Here is a 23,301-nt window from a genome sequence, read left to right as displayed (position 1 = left end):
TTGCGCAGTCAAAATAGTTAGATTCGGGCTTCTCATGGGAATTCAATTGTTTAAACAACCTTTGCATCCAAGCTTGAAGAAGAAACACGGAAAATATATAGTGGTTATGTTTTATGAATGCAATTGCTGTGGTGTTTGCACGTGAAATTTGGAGAACAAACGGGTCTTAATTTGAACATATAAGTAACTTGTTATGTGGCCCACAAGATGGACAGATTCATCTAATACAGCACTATTATGTTATTCGCGAGACACGCAATACCATATTTCAGATCCTACGGCCATAGCATACGATATTTGGATGGTTAATTAGAATCATGAGTAAGTTCTAATTTAATTCCCATATTTATTTATTAAGCAAGCTTTGGTTAACTCATATTAGGACATGATTCAAAGAATAAAATGTAGCAAAATCTTAGGTGGACCACACCATAGTGTGATTGACCATTAAATGCTTCATGTGTGCCATAGAAGTTTTGGATAAAGCTGAAATCTGTGTGGCCCCTTCATCATAATTGTTGCGACCTTATCAATGTGTTGGATGGCAAATAAACATTATGGTGGCTCCAATTAGTTTTTAATAGCCTGTATTCAATCACAAAGTTTCATGTGCTGTGGTTCACTTAAGATTTAGATATACTTCATAATTTAAATTTATTTTAAAAATTTTACCGTGGCCTGAGATGAGTTGTTTAAACAGATGGACATATGGATGTAAGGAATATATATTCATGATGGCCCCACAGCCGGAGATCCTTAGGATGCGGATTAGCTACTGACAGATTGAGTAGCCAGACTCACTATTGAAGTGATGTCACCTAGTTCTGTGGGTCCCACCATGATGTATGTGTTGTAACCACACCATCCATCCAGTTGGACATATCTTTTAAGGCATGATCCAAAGAATGAGTCAGATCCAAAGCTCGAGCGGACCCCACCAAAGAAAACCGTGTAGAGAGTGACACCCACCCTTATAAACTTTCAAGGGCACAAAAGTTTTTTTATCAAGCTGGTATTTGTTTTTTCCTGTCTTTAATGCCTGTTTTAAGCTATTAACAGGTTGAATCTCAAATAAACATCAACATGGTCCTTAGGAAGGTTTCAACGGTGGGTGTCACTCTCTCCATTATTCTCTTCGGTGGGTCCACTATGCATTTGAATCTACCTCATTTTTTGGATCATGCCCTCAAATGATATCTCCAAATGGATGGGCGGTGTGGATCCAACACATGCATCGTGGTGGGATCCATGGAACTTGGTAAGGTCACTTCAGTAGCTTGTCAACCGGCCAGTAGCCCATCCGCGTCCGATATCCTAACCCTGGGAGGCGGATTTCATGCAAAAGTAAGTCCCTACGCGGGACTCAGGTGGGGCAGACTATGATGTTTGTGAGAAATCCACCTGTCCATCCGTTTTTTTAGTTCATTTTAAGAAACTATGGCAAAAATGAACAAGATCCAATGCTCAAGTGGGCTGAAAACATGATAATTGAACATCCACAATTGTAATATTCGTGGGGCTAAGGAAGTTTTGAATCATTCTAATATTTTTGTTTTAAGTTAATCCCAGTAGAAATGACTTTATGAACGGTATGGATTAAATGTAAGCATCACCGTTGATCTGGGAGGTTTCAACGGTGGGAATTTCCCTAATCACCTTTTTCCTTTAGTACGGCCTACTTGAGTCTTGGATCCTACTTACATTTGGTTTCACGTCATAATATGAGCTAGTGGATTCCACACAAACATCACGGCGGGCCCCACTTTGGTTTCCAGGAAATCCGCGTCCCTAACCCTGTGGATCATGGATCTCTGAATCCAAGAAATCGGCGGGAAAGGATTGGCTACTCCCCCTGCCATCAGCCCTGTGGCCGGTAGTCGGTGCTCTGTGGCCCCACCATAATATATGTGTTTCATCCATTCCATTCATCCATTGTTAAAGATAGTTTTAGGGCCTGATACCAATATTGAGAGGGATATAAATCTCACTTGGACCACACCACAGGAAAAAAATAGTGATTGGATATCCACCATTAAAATCCTCTTAAGGCCCACTGTACTGTTTATTTGACATCCAATCTGTTAATTAGGTCACAGATGAAGGGAAAAACAAATATTAACTTGACTCAAAACTTTTATGGACCCCAAAAGGTTTTGATGGTGGACGCTCATTTGACACTGTTTCGTGTAATGTGATCCAATTGAGATTGGAATATATCTCAGTTTTGGTATCACGTGATAAAATGATATGGAGAAATTGATGGACGGCATCGGTGAAACACATAAATCATGTTGGGGCCCATAGAGCACCGAGCACCAGCCATTGGCTGGTGGCAGGGGGAGTAGCCAATCCGCGTCCGAAAGCGGCCGCCTGCAATGGGTGGACCGGATCTCACACCGACATGGCAGACTCGAAGTATCTTTGTTAAACTGATCATGATGTATATGTTTTATCCACACCGTCAATTCATTGTTTCAGCTCTTTTCAAGAGATGGACCGAAATCTTAGTTAGATTCAATTTCAGGTGGACCACACCACGAGAAATAATGACGATTAAGGGCCTACTGTTAAAAGATTCCTGTGGCCACAAAAGTTTTGGATCAATCCGATATTTGTTTTTTTCCTTCATCCATGTCTATGTGTCTTAATCAACGGGTTGGATGGCAAATAAATATTAAAGTGAGCTTAGGAAGTTTTTAATGGTAGGCATTCAATCGCAATTGTTTTCTGTGGTGTGGCCTACATGAGATTGATATGTAGCCAAAAAATTTCAAAGTTCCCTAAAATGATCTGTAAAAATAGATGGACAGTGTGGATAAAGCACATAGATCATGGTGGGCCCACAGAGCTTTATAAGCACTGAAGTCGGCATTGGAGCGGTTACCACCGAATCCGATTCCAACGTGTACACGCACGCAACTTGCGTATCTGGTATATATAATGCCCCGTTCAGACTCGCAATCTTACACCTCGCTTCTTTAGTCTCCACGGCTGAGATAACAGTTGGAAAAAAAACCCTAGCTTCCTCTTCTCTTGCATACCGCCCTCATCTTCCGGGATCTTCTCTCAAGTCCTTGAAGAAAAGGTGAATTTTTAATCCAAGCGCTAATTTCCATCTCTAGATTCGTTTTCTTTGAGCGATTTTCGACAGATAGGTCTGAATGTCGTTTTGTCGTCATGATTTTCACTTTTGTTTTAAGGTTATATGGTGTTTTTGATGCGCTTAGATGGAGATTCCTTTGATTTTGATAGATCGATCTGTTGGCGAGATGATCTAGGGTTTGGTGTTTGGTTGTCAGCATATTGCATGGATTTGGCTTGATGTTTGTTATAGGCTTTGATTTTTGGATTGATATGAAGTTTTCTCTGTTAGATGATTGGTTTTGTATGTTGTATGTAGCTTTTTATGGTAGATTTGATGTTCCGTTTTAGATGAAATTAGTAGACTGTATTTGTTTTTGATTGGAGGTAATCTGTTTGCACGGTAGTTTTCTTTAACCTTGATTTAGGAAATTATTAAGCTCTCGCCATTGAAATACATATGATTCTGCTCAATATCTATTTGAATGGATATTTTCTGAATCACTTCTGTAAGTAGATATGTATTTGCCATGGTAATGAAAATTCTGCATCGATTCTGGATGCTGTTGGATTTGTAGCCTTTTGTTGTTGATTTTGATGTTCTGATTTTGATGAAATCAGTAGACCATGCATTTGTTTCTGATAAGAGGTAATCCGTTTGAATAGTAGTTTTTTAAAAAAAATACTTGATTAGGGAATTATTAAGTTCTCGCCATTGAAATACGTATGATTCTGCTCGATATCTTTTTGAATGGAAATTTTCTGAATTGTTTCTGCAAGTAGATGTGTTTTTGCTATGGTAATGAAACTTCTGCATGAGTCTGGATGCTGTTTGGATTTGAAACCATGCAACGTTGTGAGGCACTGAGGCAGTAGTTGATTGAATGCTCTTCTTTGTCTTCTCTCTTTCTTAGATACTTGTGATGTAGTTTTCATATCACCATGCCAATTTTTTTCTTTGCACATTATTACCCTTTTTATGAATAACAAAGGATTTTATCGAAGAAATAAACAGAAAAAAGGATGCAACAGGAAAAAACTAAGAAACACAGAACAGGGGCCTACATAACGTGAGTCGAAAAAAAGAAAAGAAAAGAAAAGAAAGTCATTGACTCTCAGCTAGTGCATCTGACTAGCTCCTTAGCTAGTGCATATTCCTTGAAATTGCCCTCTTAAAGGACATGAGAAAAGGAAGCTGGGAGCTTGGCATTGAGCTTAGTAACTGTCTAGCACACTTTCTAATTTCCGAGGGTCAAGGTTAGATAGGATCCATTTGATCGAATTTCTGGAGCAAGGTATTCCGTAATGGTAATGGTGGTTGTAATGGTCAGCACTATTTTTTTTTTTGAAGACACAGGGTGTCCCCACCTTTTTTTGAAGTGAGACTAATCCCTGCGGATACATGCAATCCACAACCACGTGTATCGGGTAAAGCCAAGGAGGGGAATCGAACCCTTACCTATAGGAAGCAAACCTACGGTGAAGACCATTTGCCCAAACCTCGTTGGGTAACGGTCACCACTGTTACTTTGACCATACAGGCAATGGCCGTTACAACTCTTGTACTGGCCGTTTTGGTCTCTTTTTATTTATTAAAAAATCCCAAAAAACCTGGATCAGCCTCTTCATGGACTGTAGTGGCCTTTACGGGGGTGTAATGGGCCATTACGGGGGCTATAACGGCCTTTACGGGGCATTTTTTTCGTAAAGCCTGTTACTGCCTTTACGACCCTGTAACGTGTACCGGTTGCCATTGTTATCTTTATGTAATGGCCGTTACGGCACACCATGTTTTGGAGTCACCTTCAATTGCTACAGGGTTGAAATTATGGAGAATTGTTGAATTTAGGCCTTGAAGCAAGGGTCAACCTTAGCAAAGTTGGGAGTCCTTGACTCCCAGTGGGCCTGAGTATTCCGTCACCATTGCGTGTAGTCATTGCAACACACCCCCCATTCAACACACCCTCGATACCTGCACCACTTGGAAGCTGTCCCTCGGTTGCTGAGAGGGCAATCATCATTGGTAACCTTATCAGCTGCTTGTTTGCCCCGATGCACGAGTGTAGAGCTAGCTGAATGTTTGAAGCTGGTATTAGTATAAAACTGAATGGGGCTTCTGGTCCCAATTGATAGTCATGTAGAATTGTCATTATATTACATGAGTTGTCTGGGTTGTTCTGATGCTACAATGACTTAGTTGGCCTTACCATTTGTCACATATCTTTGTATGCCTTTGATGCCATGGCCGTGTTTCAGATTGTGGCAAGGGTGTCCATTGTTTCTCAACAACAATACATTATGGATGTGCCTTCGCACGCATGAAACAGTTACACCTCTTTTGGAGGCTTTGCTGGATAGGTGTTTCTGATGAAAAACTCACATAACTGTCCAAGATACATGTTCCCACGGGGCAATCAAGGAATCTTCTAAAATAAGGGTACCTAAGAGCACCGAAAGATTTGTGAATTGCTAGCTTACTTTTTCTTGGGAATTTAAGTGAATAATCTATTAAAGCTGTTGATTTGAATTTTGAAGTGGAAAAATAGTGTTTGCTCATGCTTTTGGAGGAGAATTGGAACTGATCTTTCCCATATGGAATCAACTTCTTCTCAATTTCACTCACCAATACATAGCAGAGTTGCTCTATGATGGACCTTGATCGTGTTTCCAAGAATAAGATAGAAATACATTATAAATATCGTGAAATGTGAGTGCATGTTTTTGGGTATATGTTGACATTATGTGGCTTCTTTTCTTGATGGATAATCTGAGGACTTCTATTAAAGGCAGAAAAGGAAAAAGAAACTACAAATACGAAATAGAGCTAGACATAAAGCTCTGCGGAGACATAAAAAGACAATAGATGAAAAATAGTGGAACTCAAACCAAGTGACCAACCCATGACACAGAGGCAGACAATGGGGACAATTAGTGTTTAAGTATCGATGATATTGACCGATATATCCCATGATATATCTTGTATCCCACTTGTGTGATATGAAACCCACTATTATTGGTGGGATATATCCCACATGTTCGATCTGGTGAGCATTTTTTATTTTCAATATTTTTTTCTCCAAATCATGTTAAATCAGTGTTAAATTATTACAACTCCATGATTTTTCATGCTTAGGATTATGAGCTTCAATTTCAAGATTTGGAAGAGATGGGCCGAGTTGTGGAAAATTTAATTTAATTTTTTTTTTCAATTTCTCGCAAATCGGTTATAATCCGTGTCCAAATATAAAATCAAACATGTATGTAACATGATTTAGTGATTCTTCTTTTGCTTTTTAATGTATTACTTGTGTTTTCACACATCTTCTTACATTTATAAATTATATGAATAGGCTTAGAATATACTTGCATCAATTCAATTAGACAACGCATAAATTAGGACCCCATACAAAGAAAACCCATAATGTGCACTTGTTTTTTGTAATGTTTTGGTTTATAAATGCCTATTGATGTCTTTTTTAACAATCACTGAACTTTCATTGAAAAATTCAACCAATTTCCCAATTTTCCCCATGTTTCCAACAACAACGATACATTACGCAGTACAATTGATATATCCTATGCGAGAACTGATATGTATATGTATTCCAAGGGTGTGATATGTAACGCCATACCGATTTTCGAACATTTGGGAAATTATCTTTTGCCTAGAATTATGAGCCTCTTATTGTTCACACCTAATTTGTCTAAGGAAACATCAACCATCCTCATCGTTATGTTCTCTATTAACCTGCAAGAAATCATTTAGTGATTAATGCACTGGTCGAATGCTTCCTTGATCAAATCAATGACCCACCACATAATTGATCTCGTTCGTACCCACACAATAACATTGGAAGAATCACCCTCAATGATTCCTGGAAAGAAATTGAAGCTTACAAACCATAGAATAAGATGCATGGTAGATTTTAGGATTTCAGTTGACCTGTTCTTGTTTGTTTTTTTTTTTTTTTAAAGGATATTTGTTTGCTTTGTTTAAGTCATGCAATGGCAAAAATTCCCTTACTAAAAGACTTGGTAACTTGAGGGTAGGGGGTGTGTTATCTTTTCATCTTATTAGGGCATCTCTTGTTAAGGAGCTGATATGAAGGCGCTATGCTTCGATGCATGGCATTATTATGCTTTTGGAATAAGATTTTTTTTTTTTTTTTGGGAGCTTGACAATCTTGCTTCGAAGAAGAGGAGGGGGGACACTGAAGATGTGATCTCTAATTCTTTACTAGAGGGTTGTAGCCTTGTAGGTTCTTCTATACTCGTATTCTTGTTCTTTGATCCCTAGTTCAGGACCAGAGGACTGTTGAGTTTGCTCACAGTTTATCGTTCGCAATCTCTTGCATTTGGCTAGAGGATTGTTGGGTCCGTTCCCACAATCTCTTTCTTCTTTCTTTGATCTCTTGCTTCTCCTTTTAGGGTTTGCATTATAGATGTATTTTCTTGTGTTATGTTTTCCTGCTTTGCTTTTATTCTTTTCTTTTTTCCTCCCCAAGACCCATCCTCAACCCATCGAACCCACACAAAAGAAACAAAAAAGCAACCCAACCATGCGACTCCCTGAAATTCCAGAGTTGTGTTCAGATGTGCCCGAAATTTCCAACACAAAAGAGAGAAAAAAAAGAAACCAACCATGCGTATCTGTGTTTGGATGTGCCCAAGATTTCAGGTCTGCATTTAGATCAGCCCAAAGTTTTAGATACGCTTTCTCTGCCTCGATATTTCAGTTCTGCCCGAGATTTCCAACCAGTGTTCAAATCAGCCCAAGATTTTAGATATGCATTCAGACCTTCCCAAAAATTTAGATTTGCTCAGCCTTGCTGTCAGCCCTGCTTGAAATTTCAAATCTGCCCTGAGGTTTTAGATCTGTGTTTTTGTGTGATCTCAACTGCAAATTGGTGTTCTGTGTTTTCAATGGTCAAGATCTGTCTCAGGACTGAACAGGATTTCAGTCCTGCATTTTACATGATCTCAACCACGCACTGGTCGTACATGTTTGATTAGTGGTCAGATCTTCCCAGAGCCACACATCTATGTTGAGTCAGACATCTGCTTTCCATTGTTTCTAATTATGTGGTTCATGTGATGAGCTGACCAACCAGATTTTTGTGCCACGTTATCCTCATGGTGGGATCCACTGTTTTCATGGTATGGGTGCCCTACATAAGTGGCATGTTAGCGGGAAAGATGGCACATCACCAGAGTTGGTGGCCTTGTTGTCCTGTTAGGTGATCATTTCTCCCAATTCCAATTCAATCATATGGTTTTTTAACATGGTGCAAATATTCATTGTTTTTAGAGGTAAACAAAGAAGGGACATTCTTTTTTTTTTTTCTCTCTCTCTCTCTCTCTCTCTTCATAAATCCCTTTCTTCATGGTATTTTTAAAAAGGAATGACTTTTTGATGCTGCATTTGGCTTATAGCTATTTCAGTGCTGAGAAAAAAGTAATTTGCTAGAATTTCTACTATTGCTAGAATTTTAAAAATTTGTGAATTGGGCCCTTTCATGTTGTGTCAGAAAGAGGAGCTCTTTTGTACTGTTGGCATGATAACTAATTTGGAATTTTGGGATTTCTACTCTTAGTATGGTTTTGTTTTCAATATTTGCAAGATATGGCTCAAGTGTAGTTTGCAAGTATCATCCCTGATTGTTTTACTCCATTGCTTGTGTATTTTTCTTGGTCCTCTGCATGTCTTGTTGGAATTGATAATTAAGTTTTTGGATGATTAAAGACAAACACATATTTATAACTATGCCACATTAGTTTGCTCATTAATCTTCCAAGTTAAAGATATGCACAAAAGATTCGATGCAAGTTCTCATGTAACTGAAGCTCTTTGGAATCTCCTAGCTTAAACAGTTGTCCTCTTGAGGTATTTTCATTCCTCTTGAATGCACTCTTTTGTCTCTCTGTTTGTCTTGATGTGGTTGTTTATTTATCCCTAGGACTGCTTCCTCCCTTTGGTTGGTGATAAAATAATTTTCCTTGCCTTCCGAAAAGGTTCATTTGATGAGTATACTATGCTGGCTTTTGCTATATGGCATCATGATGCACACTACTTAATGAATGGCTTGGACGGTAGTTTTTATGTCGTCCTTGCATTCTATCAAAACTCGGCACAAACACGCCATCTTTCTCATAGTAACTATAGGACACTTGACTGAGGGTTTGACAAGGATTTGCCGGTTCTTAGTTCTTATCAGTGTGGCTCATGGTCAATAATTTAGATAATTGATTTCTTGCTTATCATCATGTATGGATAATGCCTCGGAAATCTCTTCGACGGGACAATTGTAATGTAACCCTTCGATTTGGTGGCTATTATAGAAGGATATTCAAATCATGGAGCCTGTAGCTCAATGGTAGACGGGGCGTGTTTTTAGCATTGAGGTCTTGGGTTCGAGCCCAACTTACCTATTAAAAAAAAATCCTTGGGAGTATCTTACATATGTGGTCCATCCACGGTGAAATGCAACGAATGGATGATTTGTGTTAGCATTCTATAGGCCTACTTGTTTGAACTCACAACTGACTACAGGTACAAGGCCCTGTGTTAAGCATCATTCTAGTTGTCGACTGATATTTTCTAGTGAGGAATTATATGACAAGTGGCACACATCCTTGCGTAGTATACATGTTTAAAATTATAATAAGCGGGGCCTAAGAATTGTCAATCTAGACAACTAATTCATTGTGTCCCACCATACACGAACCATGCCTCATTTTTTTTTTTTTTTTGTAATAGGAATATCATAGCATTCCTAGTTGTGGCCAGGCCAGAACATATACAGCAATCGTTGACATTCAACAGAAAGGAGTGAGACTTAGCATTTAGCAGCCAGGATCCTCAATCTGAGATATTTTTGGGACATACATCGTTCACTTTTGGATTCAACATACCGATGATATGAATTATTGAACCATTTACCCACTTGATAGGATTCAGAACAATACCTCTTTATTGTTGCTGAAATATTAATGAAAAGAAACATTAATGCAAGTTTGACACACATCATTGTCATTTTAACCATAAACTTAAATGATTGACTTTTTGACATGGGCATTCTAACCATAAACTTGAATGATTGACTTATTGGTTTAGTGTTTAAAAGCAAGTATATTTAAAATCTTGGTGTTTATCTTTAAGTAGATGATCAAGAATTGCATATCTTTAGTTACAGTATAAATATTGGTGTATGTCTATAATTTTCCTTTAAACTTTCTTGTTCAATTTGTATCCGAGCTAATGAAATCAAATAATTAATGCCTTGTGTATTTATAATGCTTGCTTGTGTAAATTCGAAGATGCCTATTTGGTTAAATTTCATAATGCACCATAAATGCTCGCTTTAATTAACAACGTCTAAAATTATCATTCCTGGTTGTTTTACTCAATCTTGTCTATTTATTCGTCCCGCGCATGTCTTGTTGGAATTGGTAATCTCTTATGTTTGATTTGTGTTGGTAGGTGATGAAAATCCAAGAATGAGTGCCTTTTATAGTTTATAATTCATTACATGCATTTCAGACCTGCTTAAATTTGACCATGTATTTAAATGGCTGCTTGATTTAATTGCATTTTTTTGTTTTTGTTTTTGTTTTTTTGTTTTAGAGGTGGGTTCATCTTTTGGTTCTTTAGATCATTCATTCTAGAGATTCCGCTTATGGGTTGATTGGTGGTGTTTTTCTTCTAAACCTGAATGGCCTAGACTACTTGATTGGTGATGCCTATTTGGTTAAATTACGTAATGCACCATAAATGCTCGCTTTAATTAACGTCGTCTAAAATTATCATTCCTGGTTGTTTTACTCAATCTTGTCTATTTATTCGTCCCGCGCATGTCTCGTTGGAATTGGTAATCTCTTATGTTTGATTTGTGTTGGTAGGTGATGAAAATCCAAGAATGAGTGCCTTTTATAGTTTATAATTCATTACATGCATTTCAGACAAGCTTAATTTTGACCATGTATTTAAATGGCTGCTTGATTTAATTGCATTTTTTTGTTTTTGTTTTTTTTTTTTTTGGTTTTAGAGGTGGGTTCATCTTTTGGTTCTTTAGATCATTCATTCTAGAGATTCCGCTTATGGGTTGATTGGTGGTGTTTTTCTTCTAAACCTGAATGGCCTAGACTACTTGATCATAGCCCAAATTATATGGATTGATGATGCATAACAAGTAACCACTTGCTTTAAAAGCTTGAACCAATAGAGCATGGCGAATCAATCCTTTTATCTCATAGCCTAGACCCCACATCCCATGTGTTAGGACCTCGGCCGAACCTCCCTTGTGGGCCCCGCTTCACATGGGTTCCGCTTCACACGAGCCACTCGCTTCACATGGATGGGGCCCGCCTCACACGGGTTGCCGCACCCCGAATGTGCCCCTTCATCTCACAGGCAACCCCACTCGAGCCTGATGTGAAAATGCCCTTGCATTAATCACTCCCAGCGAGGAGTCTCGAACACGAGACCTCCCGCTCTGATACTACTTTGATGCAGGACAATTAACTACTTCCTCTAAAAGCTTGAATTGATAGAGCATGGTGAATCAATTCTTTTATCTCATAGCTCATGCCTCTCATCCCATGGGTTAGGACCTCGGCTGAACCCCCATCGTGGGCCCCACTTCACACAGGTGGGGCCCGTCTCACACAAGCCACCCACCTCACATGGGCCGCCCCACCCTGAGTGTGCCCCTGCATCCCACAGGCAACCTTACTTGAGCCCGGTGTGAAAATGTCCCTGCATTAATTGGGTGTTCTCACATGTCACAACCTTCTCTATATCCTTATTGGCCCTAAGTGCCAAATTGATAGTTCAATTGGTGCTCATTGCACACACACAACAAGGTAATTATAGTAGTGCTCCTCTAGGGAAGAGGAGGTTCCAGGGTGCCATAATCAAATGGGCTTTGTGGGCTTCTAGGAGAGGCTAGGCTATCGTCAGCATCTCCATCATACATGATGCATAACGTAGTCAAACCATTAACTTGGTGTAGTCCATGTTTAGGGGTCTTGTCTCAACAGTCATAGGCCTTTGACCAATGATACCTATATTGCCAAATCCCCTACATTTTCCGTCCTGAGTCAAGTGATTAGGATTATGGGTCATTTATGATTTGGATCCCTATTTTTACCAATTTTAAATTTGGTTCAATACTCGTGTTGATGAAGTTGTAAGTAGAATTTTTGTGGGCTTGGCATAGAGGCGCAGTGGGTAAATCTTGGAGAGTAGTTTGGGGGCTTGTTGCGATTTTTTTTTTTTTTTTTTGGTTTTTGGAAGGATCGGAACAATCAATGTTTTCAAAACAAGGGTTCTTCTACTGAAGAGGTCATCTGTTTAGTGAAAATTGTTGTTTTGGAATGGCCTTCTTATGCATAAGCAACAAATTCCGCCCGTCTTTCTTCTTGGTTTTTGCGATAGTGTCGAGCTGTATTCTTTCCTCTCCTTTTGGCTAGTATCTTAGTAAAAATTTCAGTTTTTTCTCTCAGAAAAAATTAGAATTATATCTGTTGGGTAGAGACAAAGCCCCAATCATGAATGACTTATCTCTGCCATTTTTTCCATGTTTTTGGGAGTTATGAAGGTTGACTTGGTCAATTTTTCAGTTGATTTCTTTGTTAGTGGTTGGTTTTTGTTGCAGCTAGCTGTTGTGTTCATATTATCCCCCCAAAAGGAGCAAACTGTTTGTGGGACTCTAGACTAATTTGCCTAATTGCCCATATAAGATCCTAGGAAAAATCCTGGCTTTTAAACTCTTTAAGTCCTAGCGAAGGTTATCTCTATAACATCCAGGGGGCTTTTGTTGTTGGTAGACAATATTAATAGTGCATGAATGTATTGACTCACGACACACTGAAGTTAAAAAAGGACACCATATGCAAGCTTGATATTGAGAAAGCCTACAATCATGTGGTTTGGTATTGAGATTTTCTCGACCAAATGTTGAAGTGGTTGGGATGTGTGTAGAAATGGAGGAGGTGGATCCAAGCTTGCTTTCGTTCGACCAAGTTCTTTGTTTTGATTAATGGGTTTCCTAGAGGTTTCTTTAAAGCATGAAGGTGCTTCGTTAGGAGGACTCACTTTCTCCTTCTCATTTGTAGTGGTAGTGGAAGCTTTTTAGCAAAATGCTGAATATAGAGGTCAAGCGTCTCATCAGTGGGTTTAGGGTGGAGAATGTGGGGCTTCAATGTCCATCTCTATTTTGTTGATGGCACGATTATTTTTTGCAATGGTAATAGGATTTGCTTCTGGGAGGATGTGTGGTTAAGAATGGGGTTGGTGGCTTAGGGAGTCTTCCTTATATTGGGTCTCTGGGCTTTGGAGGGTGGTTGTTATATTGAAGGCCAAATTCAAAGAAGGGCTTAGATTCTCTCTAGGTGACAGAGGATTTGCTTATGGGAGGATGTGTGGTTAGGAGAGGGATTGCTTCTTGCCCTTTCCAAGGGTTGTTAGACTAGCTCCAAAAGCGAGCATTCCTACTGTTTATTGCTTCCCTCTTTTGGGTGATGACGTGGTTTGGCTTCCTCCCTATCGAATGAATTTATCGGATGTAAGTCGATGATTTTAATTGGCTTTCGGCACGTCTGCATGGCATCTATCTTAATCTAGGTGAGAGGGATGAGGTGGTTTGGAAAGAGGATACTTCAGTTACTTTTTCTACAGGATGGTACTACAGTTTTGATCATTACATGTTGTTTGAGTTAGGACGCTTGAATCGTGGTCCCTATACATGGTTATTAAGTCGGATATGGAAACCTACGGTGTGGAGACTCTGAAGGGGAGAAGTGTGATGGATAGCCTTCTCCAACCCTCTTTTCTTATAAATCTATGTCTTGGTCCCCTCACCAATGCAAATAGAAAACCATAATCCCATTTATAGGTTTTCATAAGGGTATATAAGGTACGGAAGATCAAGTATTTTTATTGGTGACTTTACGGCATTGTGGATGTTTTCCTAACAATGTATATGTTTAAGATTACAATATGAATTTCCATTATTGATGCATAGATGATCTATTTATTCCGCATTTAGATTACAATTGGTATCAGAGCTGACTATGCATTTATCTTGGGAATTGTTTTTTGAATTTGAAGAGATTGGATCTTCCCCACCTCGAGCATGATCGAAACCCTTTCTAGTGATGTCAGATTTTGACGGTGATTTCAACCCTAATTAGTATTTCGGGCAGTTGTCGTAGGTTTTTTTTATATTTAAATATCATATTCAGAGATTAAAAAAAAACACCATCGCACATTTAACAACCAAGATGACAATGGGTTTTTTGCCATCACTGATCGAAGGCGGCCATCACTTATGGTGTTGAATGGCTGTTGTTCATGGCATTGTTAGCTGTTTGCATAACCCTAACCAACGCAGGAGCCCTCATCCGCCATGGCCGTCAGGCCCTGCATTGACCCGTGTTGCCTTATTTGTGAGGTCCGACAATGATTTATTACCGGCTATGGTTGTTATCTTCCTCGGCGTTAGCAGTAGCAGCCGCGATCGTAGATCTGTTCCTCAGCGCCGACAGCCACGGAACAACCCCGATCTTTGATCAATAGCAGTGGCGGACATTAGAGGGCATGTAGATGGCTGCAATCATGGATTTCAGCAACTCCAGCCATTTAAAAAATAAAAAACTAAATAGATCTTTTATGCGTCAATAATGGAGATTCAGACTGTAATCATAGGTGCATATCTTGTTGGGAAGACATTCTCGATGCTGCAAAGTTATGATAAGGATGCTTGATCTTCCGCACCTTACACTCTTATGAAAACCTCTCAATGAGACTAGGGTTTTCTATATGTGTTGGTGAGGGGATCAAGACAAGTATTTATAACAAAAGAGGGTTGAAAAAGCCTACCCATCACTCTTCTCCCCTTTGAAGTCTTCACACTGTTTTTCATATCCGACTTAATAACCGTGTATAGGGACCATGGTTCAAGCGTCCCGCCCCAAACCTATATGTAATGATCACGACCGTAGTGAGGCCCACTGGATTGTTCAATCTGAATAATCCAATGGTCAAATCAAAACCGATGATTGTGTGTGGCCCACCTGATAGGAGTCGTACATTCTCCCACTTGGGGGTACACTGATCTCTGAAAGAAAACAAAATATTTGTGATGATCATGTGTGGTCCATCTAATATAGTCTTATGGCTTTTGGAGATGGCGTTGTAAGCCGATAGGTTTGAATGGGCTTTGGCTTTGAATTCAAACCGAAGTCCAAAGCCAACAAGTTTAATGGTTCATTGGCTTCAAATGGGAGGCAATCACACATCGTTTGTTTGGTTCTTTGGCCACCCGTTGAGGCTTTTGCCTAGTTGGTGGGTAGGAACAATGTGCGTACTAATGATAAGCTTCAGAAGAGGTTGATGGTTATTCCCAGCTTGTGTTTTGTGCATGCAAAAAACGTAGGGTTGGTAAATCATTTGTTCATCCATTGTCCATTTGCTCGAAAGGTGTGGGGGCAGATTTTTCTCCCATTTCACGGTGTTGTGGGTGATGTTGGGTTCCATAGAGGGTTTGTCTTTAGCATTGCATGGGGGCGTGGTCAGTAAAAAAGTAAGGGTGATGTAGAGGCTAGCATGTTGGATGTCTTTAGAAAGGGGAATATAGATACCTTGGGTTGGTCTTCTTGTTTAAAGGATTGACATGTAATTCGTCTATTGGGCTTTTAGTTGTTGTATCTGCTGCTAAGTTCTTTTCAGCACTCCTCTTTAATAAAAAAATTTTCATTACCCTTTCAGAAAAAGCATGCATATGATACGGGATCTAGAATAATAACATTCATTGATTCATATATTACCCCAATTAATTGGGATAATGATTAGATGACGATGATTAAGCAATATATAAATAACATTATCAACTCGTATATAAAATTACATTGCATATACATAGAGTATGTAGTGGAATGACCCACGCAATCCTACCCTATGTACTTTGTGTTGGAGGAATCAGCACACCGCATATCCGCTCCCATATGGATAAACATGCTTTGGACCTTCTTTCCCATTGGTGTTCTGAAGTGGATAGCTGAAAAAACAAGGAAAACTAAGGGGTTGTCTGGCTCATTGGAATCTTAAAATGTAGAAAGGGATTGTTTCCAGGGATTAAAATATTTGTGAGAGAGATTATCCCTGTTGTGTTTGGCCTCTTGGAAAACTATTCCAAGGATTTCAGAAAACTGCATTTAGTCATTGGGAGGGAGGGAAAGAAATTGTGTCACTGTGTTTGGTTGGTGGGGGGCTTAATTTTTCGTTTCCATAGGGGCTACTTTCCAGAAACTACTTACCTGTGCATGGTTGCTTTTGTTTTGATCTATAAGGGATACTTTCTAGGTAGCCAAATTGACCCTTAATGGTCCAAGCCCAATGAGAAAGATGTTCCAGCAATGAGATGGTTGGGACTGTAAAATTATATCGATATTTGGGCTATGGCTATCCACGTGGTGGCCTACTAGAACAATGGTTCTGATTGTCGTGGATATATTATGCTGGAGAGTTCAACCTCCTTACTGATTCATGCCTACTCCTACCATGCCATGGAGGCATGGATCATCATCTTCAGACAAGTATAAGTGTCTTTCTCCTTCGTCGGTACTTTTTAGCCTGCTAGGATTACTCTATATGAGAATGCCCTCAACAACGCATTCATGTCATCTCTGCTTCCTAATATTAAGGTTTTTAACGAGCTCCCCCTCCACCTCTTGTTTTCTTCCATGGCCTTGGTTTGGGTTGGTGTGTTCAATGCTAATGTAGTTGATGGATGGCTGTAATGAGGACGTGAGATTAGCTGAAAATAGGGGGAGTATTCCAGATATTGTAGAAGAGTTTTTTGTACTCTGCTCAGTAGGAGCGAGAATCAACAGATTGAGGATGTAGTCATCAAGTCAACTATGACTATTTCAGTCTAATGACTAAATTGTTCATTGATGATCAAGCAGTGAACGTCCCCAAACTCTTTGTAATGTCCTAAAGCAGCTCCGTAGTAAAGAGAGAGGGAAGCATTACTATCAAAGCATGCTTAAGGCATGGATGAAAAGAAACTATCCCTAGTTTCTGTCATCGTTGCTGAGCCTTAACTTCTTTTCTATGGATGTGTTTTTTTTGGATAAGGATCACTGTCCTTCTTCTTTTGCTGTATACCCCCTCCAATCCATCCTTTGAAGGTGGAATAAAGGGTGCTCATTGTATTTTGAGCTCCAGAATGCAAAAAAGGTGGAGGGAGGAGCAAGTCAATCAGTGATGTTTATTTATTTATTTATTTTTGAATAAGGATGAATAGTTCTTATACATAGGATAAAAAGAAATTAATCTCTTTGAATTATGAGGCAGGTGCACAGTTGCACAGTTTGGATATACATGTTTCTCTCCTTATGCTATATCTTTCTTATCCATGAAAAAAACTATCCCTTGTTTCTGTTGTCTTTGCTGAGCCTTATTTTCTTTTCTATGTACATGCTTTGCTGTATAAGATAAGAACTGCCCTTCAATGCTTCTTTTGTTGTATCCCTCCATCCTTTGAAGGTGGAAAAAAGGGTACTTGTTGTATTACGCGCCCCAGGATGCAAGAAGGTGGGGAAGAAGCAAGTTAATCAGAGATGATGATGTGTTCTTTTTTAGTTTTTTATAGGATGAATTAGTTCTTATGCATAGGATGAAAAGAAATTAATCTCTTTGAATTATGAGACATGCAAAGTTTGGATATATAAGTCTCTCTATGCTATATCTTTCTTCTCCATGCTTCTTCATAACATTGCTGTGGCAAACAGCCAAACTGATTGCTAATTCACTGACTCGTTTCCATGAATTTCATGTCAGTTGACGGTTTATACCATGCTTATGAGATATAGAATGTCTTTCCATTCTTTCTTTTGTTATCCTTTTTTTTTTTAAAAAATGTTTCATTAGAATGCCAATATGCTGATCTGTGTACTTACGAATTATCTGTAATATGCACAGGTAGATTACTGCTTCCCGTGTTTGCAACTATCCTTTTGCAATGGCAGACGGTCATGAAACTGATAAGAACATTGAGATGTGGAAGATCAAAAAACTGATCAAGGCCCTTGAAGCTGCAAGGGGAAATGGCACCAGCATGATCTCTCTAATCATGCCTCCTCGTGACCAGATTTCTAGAGTAACTAAAATGCTTGGTGATGAGTTCGGGACTGCTTCGAACATCAAGAGCAGGGTTAACCGGCAGTCTGTTTTGGGTGCCATTACCTCTGCTCAGCAGAGGCTAAAACTTTATAACAAGGTTCCTCCGAATGGATTGGTGTTGTACACTGGAACCATTGTTACGGAAGATGGGAAAGAAAAGAAGGTTACGATCGACTTTGAGCCTTTTAAACCTATTAACGCATCGCTGTACCTTTGTGACAATAAGTTCCACACTGAGGCTTTGAATGAACTTTTAGAATCTGATGATAAATTCGGGTTCATAGTCATGGATGGGAATGGAACCCTGTTTGGAACTTTGAGTGGAAACACACGTGAGGTGCTCCACAAATTTACCGTTGATCTCCCAAAGAAGCATGGAAGAGGAGGGCAGTCTGCTTTGCGATTTGCCCGTCTGCGGATGGAGAAGCGTCACAACTACGTGAGGAAGACAGCTGAGCTTGCCACCCAGTTCTTTATCAATCCTGCTACGAGTCAACCCAATGTCGCAGGATTAATCTTGGCTGGTTCTGCTGACTTCAAGACGGAATTGAGCCAGTCTGATATGTTTGATCCCCGTCTTCAGGCCAAGATACTGAACGTGGTTGATGTGTCTTATGGAGGAGAGAACGGCTTCAATCAGGCCATTGAACTATCATCTGAGATTCTATCGAATGTAAAGTTCATACAGGAAAAACGATTGATAGGCAAGTATTTTGAGGAAATAAGCCAAGATACTGGGAAGTATGTTTTTGGGGTGGATGACACACTGAAGGCTCTAGAAATGGGTGCAGTTGAGACACTGATTGTGTGGGAGAATCTGGATATAAACAGATATGTGTTAAAGAATAGTGTTACTGGAGAAATTGTTATAAAGCACCTGAATAAGGATCAAGAAGCTGATCAGAGCAATTTCCGTGACCAGGCTTCTTCTGCTGAGTTAGAAGTCCAGGAGAAAATATCCCTGTTGGAATGGTTTGCGAATGAGTACAAGCGTTTCGGTTGTACCCTCGAGTTTGTGACCAACAAGTCTCAAGAGGGCTCTCAGTTCTGTAGGGGGTTTGGTGGCATCGGTGGGATCCTTCGTTATCAGCTTGATATGAGGGCGTTTGATGAGCTGTCTGATGATGGTGAAGTGTACGAAGATTCTGATTAGCAATCAATCAACTCTGACCTTAGCCGGTGCACGGAAGCTTGTGCCGGCTGTTCCCGCTCCGCGGGAGCTGCTCCATCCATGATTGAGTCATGCATGCACGGTCTACCAAAATTAAGGTTTTGCACCTTCCTCTTTATTTATTTTTTCCTTTGCATTTGGTAATTTACTTATTAGTAGACTCATCAGAACCATAGATCTAATTCATCTATTTTGCATTTGGCATTTATAAATATATTCACACATGCATAAGTGAAAGGTGAGGACTTCCACCTGGGAATTTCATTGATCAGAAAAAAAAATGGATTACAAATTAAGAGGACATAAATCTGATTTTCTTCAACTATGTCCTTACATCATATAAAGTCCGTGGACTCAAAAAAAGGATAAGACTTAATTTTCAGGCAATTTAACTCTATAGCACGAATGGAAATTTTCTTTGCTGTATAGGAACTAAATTCCAAGAGTTAGATTATCATCTCAACCATGGATTTCAAGTCACATGCTTTCCACCTGAATTGATCTAATATTCATCTTATGGCAATATCGGATTCCATGAAGAGTGGCATGAAGTTACACTATCGGCTTTGAGCAATGACCATTAGAAAGAATGAGAGAGAGCAAAAATAAAATGACCAGCACCAACCACTCTGTGTCCAACGTTCAGCTTAAAACATGCCTCTGCTGGAAGAGCTCACACAACCAGAGTCAACTATCTTATTGTCACTCCATGAATCTTGATGTTCATGGACTGCAGAGACAAGATGTGAATGAGAGAAAAATCTGGAATCCCCCTCCCTCTCTTCTTGATGATGATTTGAATCCACCCTATAATATTTTTGTTTCCTTTCGAAGAACCTTCTGCTCTGTGCTTTCCTACTTTCCCATCATTTTAGAAAAGGAAGTATTTCCCTTTACAGCATTTATCTTGTTCCACATGGCTGCTATAGAGTACCACAACCCAATGGCTGAAAAGAATGAGCTTCCTCAAATTGAACATTCGATACTTGTGAGAAGCATCTCCATATCTTATTCACTACCTATGAGCAAACAGATGCTGAAAGCATTCACATTGGTCATCAATAGAACAGCAATGACATTTAGACGGCTTGATGCAATCCGACTACCTTTCTGTTCAATCCTACCATCCACTTGAACACAATTCTTGAAGCATTTCCCCATTAAAAAAAAAAAAAAACATCTTCAAAAGAACCCAGCCATACCAAATCCAGTTTAGTTTAGAGGAAATTTTCCCCTAATTTGTTGCCAAGCTTCCTACTCTGAAAACACCCCATTCGCTGACAATTTGTCAGGTGAGTTTTGCAAGAACAGTGTACTTCCCACAGCTTCTGTTTTAAAAGACTTGGATCATTTCTCAAGTTGTGCATGTTTTCTAACAATTGGTTTTGGAAATTGCTTGGTTTCTAATGTACTCTCTCTCTCTCTCTCTCTCTCTCTCTCTCTCCCTCCCTCTCCATAAACATCAGATTTCCGTGGTTGGGCAGGAGTTTGTGCTGGGCAAGAGCTGCATGTATTTCACTAAAAAGACCAGATCGCCCTTCACTAGCGGATGCTACAAAGTTGCTTTTATTTTGGTGTTGTCTTTGATGTTGATGAGATGCGGACCCAGCAGCTACTTGCATTGGTGTTGCAAAACCTTATCTAAGTAGGTATCTCATGGTGTATGAGTCTTTGCATTGGATATTGCAAAACCTTCTAAGTAGGTATCTCATGGTGTATGAGTCTTGCATTGGATATTGCAAAACCTTATCTAGCAGTTATCTCATGGGATGAGTCTCATGACTATTGTTGAGTCTCGTGCTTGTTATTGCAGAACTTCATCTAGTAGTTTCCTCATGGGATAACTCTCATGACTATATAATATACATCTCTGACTGTAAAAGATCATCTCTGCTGTGTCTTTCTTGAATGATTGGTTTTCTTTGGTTTCCATCCTGTTATATTTCTGTTGCCATACGTTTGTGTTCATTAATTGTCATCAGAAATGAGAGAACTCATTCACCTACAATCGGTTGCAAGTTGTGTCCCATATTCCCATTTTTGTATGGCTTCAAAATTTCCTCTCCTTTTGCCAAAAGGAATTACTTATAGAAATGGGTTGTAGGTTAACCTGCAGCCTATTCTAGTTGTTTATGATCTCTCTCTCTCTCTCTTGGGTGCTTGCTTTTTTCGTCCAAAAGGAACACCGACAGAAGAAAAAATGAAGATTACTTCCACAAATGCAGGCGAGTGAAAGGTCTGGACCATGCATCAGGTGTGGCCCAGTATGAAAATGCCTGGGCTGTATGTCTTTTCCTTGTAAATGTGGCCCACATAACGAGTTAGACCAGCTTGATACGCCTGTTGGCTTTCCAATTTGGCCTTTGCATTTTTTTTTTGGTTGCTGCTAAGCAGTTCATCTTGTATGGCTTTGGACAGCTTATCATCGATTTTTTTTTTTTTTGGGTACTATGCTGCACGTTGGTGCACATTATCTGCGCAGGTTTCTTTCTTTTTTTTTTTTTTTGGGGCCGGCATGGCAGTTGAATATGGCCTTTTCTGTTTTCTTCTTTCCTCTGCCCTCAACCACAAGCATAGTGATAAACACCACTGAGATTTTGAAAATATTGTGATTTTTTTTTTTAAAAAAAATAAAATTTCATCTGCTATTTTATTGCAAAGTCTCTACAGTTTTTTATTTCTTGTGATCTTGTCCCGAAATTATTAATGTTTTTAACATAAAATCATTTAGAAGTCAAATAGATTCATTTTATTACCACCAGTTTTGCTGAGTGTCCCCAAACCTTGAAAATGACATGTGGGACACCCAGACAATAATCCAATGCGCCATTGGAAGCAAGCCATGGTGAATGAATCACGCTAGAATCAAGCTACCGGGGTAAGTCCTTTTGCATTCACTTGTGGGGATGATGCGGTGTTACCTTTTAAAGTCATTTATAAGAGTTGCATATCAAGCTGGCTTAACTTACCTTTTTAAGTCATTTATAAGAGTTGCATAGCAAGCTGGCTTAACTCCGCTTGAGTTTATAAAGGCTAGTTAAAAGAGTTGTAGAGTTGCATATCAAGCTGGCTTAACGCCGCCTGAGTTTACAAATGGTTGAGTTAAAAGAGTTATACAAAGTGCGATTGAAGACCTTAAATTCCATTATACCGAACAAGGCTAAAGTTGCTTGAGTCTACAACAAAAAAAAAGCATCGAGTCTACAACAAAAAGAGCTTAAAGGAAAAGCCTTGAAGGAGACACGGTCTGAAAGGTGGTGTTACTATTGAGATCAAGAGACTCTGCAATTCAAAAATGGTCACCGACTAGGGATGTACTGTTCAGTCCTCCAAATTCTTGGAGGAGGATCCTATATTCCTTGCGACATGTAGGGAAGGGAGCTTTGATTAATGAAAAGTTTATGAAGGCATATTCTCCCAATATGTGGGAAATGATTCGAAGCCGGGTAGAATATCCTTACTGCTAACTACAAATATGTACCGAACTAGGTTGAGAAGAGACAAGATTAGTAAAAAAAAGATCTTTTATTGATGTAGAAAGGAGGGAAAACATAAAGAGCCCCCCTAGCTGATTACAAAAAGAAGAAAAAGAAAAGAAAAACAGAAAAAGCAATAAAGGAAACAAAGGCTCAACCGAGCAGAAGTTTTAGGTGTGCGTTGCTTTGATTTCCTCGAATTTTATTTGCGCACGAGACTTGGCCTCTTCCACCCAACACTGTCTTTTCAGGACTGTCCCATGGTCACAACATGCTCGAGGTGGTGTACAATTTTGTCCACACGGTGGTGGCCGATAAGTATGGCGTGTCTTCTTCTTTCGCGTGCTGCTCTCTTGCGACCAAACTTGAAAGGTAGTGATTTGAGA

At 39.4% G+C, this 23,301-nt stretch overlaps 1 protein-coding gene across 2 annotated transcripts; it reads left to right on the top strand.

Moving 5' to 3' along the window:
* Nucleotides 1-2,931: 2,931 nt before the first annotated feature.
* Nucleotides 2,932-21,326, top strand: LOC131239554 (eukaryotic peptide chain release factor subunit 1-3). 2 transcript variants are annotated; one of them, XM_058237314.1, is made up of 2 exons: nucleotides 2,932-3,085; nucleotides 18,068-21,326. In XM_058237314.1, exon 2 carries the CDS (start codon nucleotides 18,108-18,110, stop codon nucleotides 19,419-19,421), a length of 1,314 nt encoding a protein of 437 aa, XP_058093297.1. In that variant the 5' UTR covers nucleotides 2,932-3,085; nucleotides 18,068-18,107; the 3' UTR covers nucleotides 19,422-21,326. The 2 variants fall into 2 exon arrangements, with proteins under 2 accessions (XP_058093297.1, XP_058093298.1); XM_058237315.1 differs by having other exon boundaries at nucleotides 2,996-3,155.
* The last annotated feature ends 1,975 nt before the right edge of the window (nucleotides 21,327-23,301 follow it).

This window comes from Magnolia sinica, chromosome 3 (genome assembly GCF_029962835.1).
Source record: "Magnolia sinica isolate HGM2019 chromosome 3, MsV1, whole genome shotgun sequence".
Taxonomy (NCBI): Eukaryota; Viridiplantae; Streptophyta; class Magnoliopsida; order Magnoliales; family Magnoliaceae; genus Magnolia; species Magnolia sinica.
This window is presented reverse-complemented; position numbering and strand designations above follow the sequence as displayed.

Excerpts from the sequence above, each read along its gene's own strand:
- LOC131239554 (XM_058237314.1), top strand. The coding sequence starts at position 18,108 with ATGGCAGACGGTCATGAAACTGATAAGAACATTGAGATGTGGAAGATC.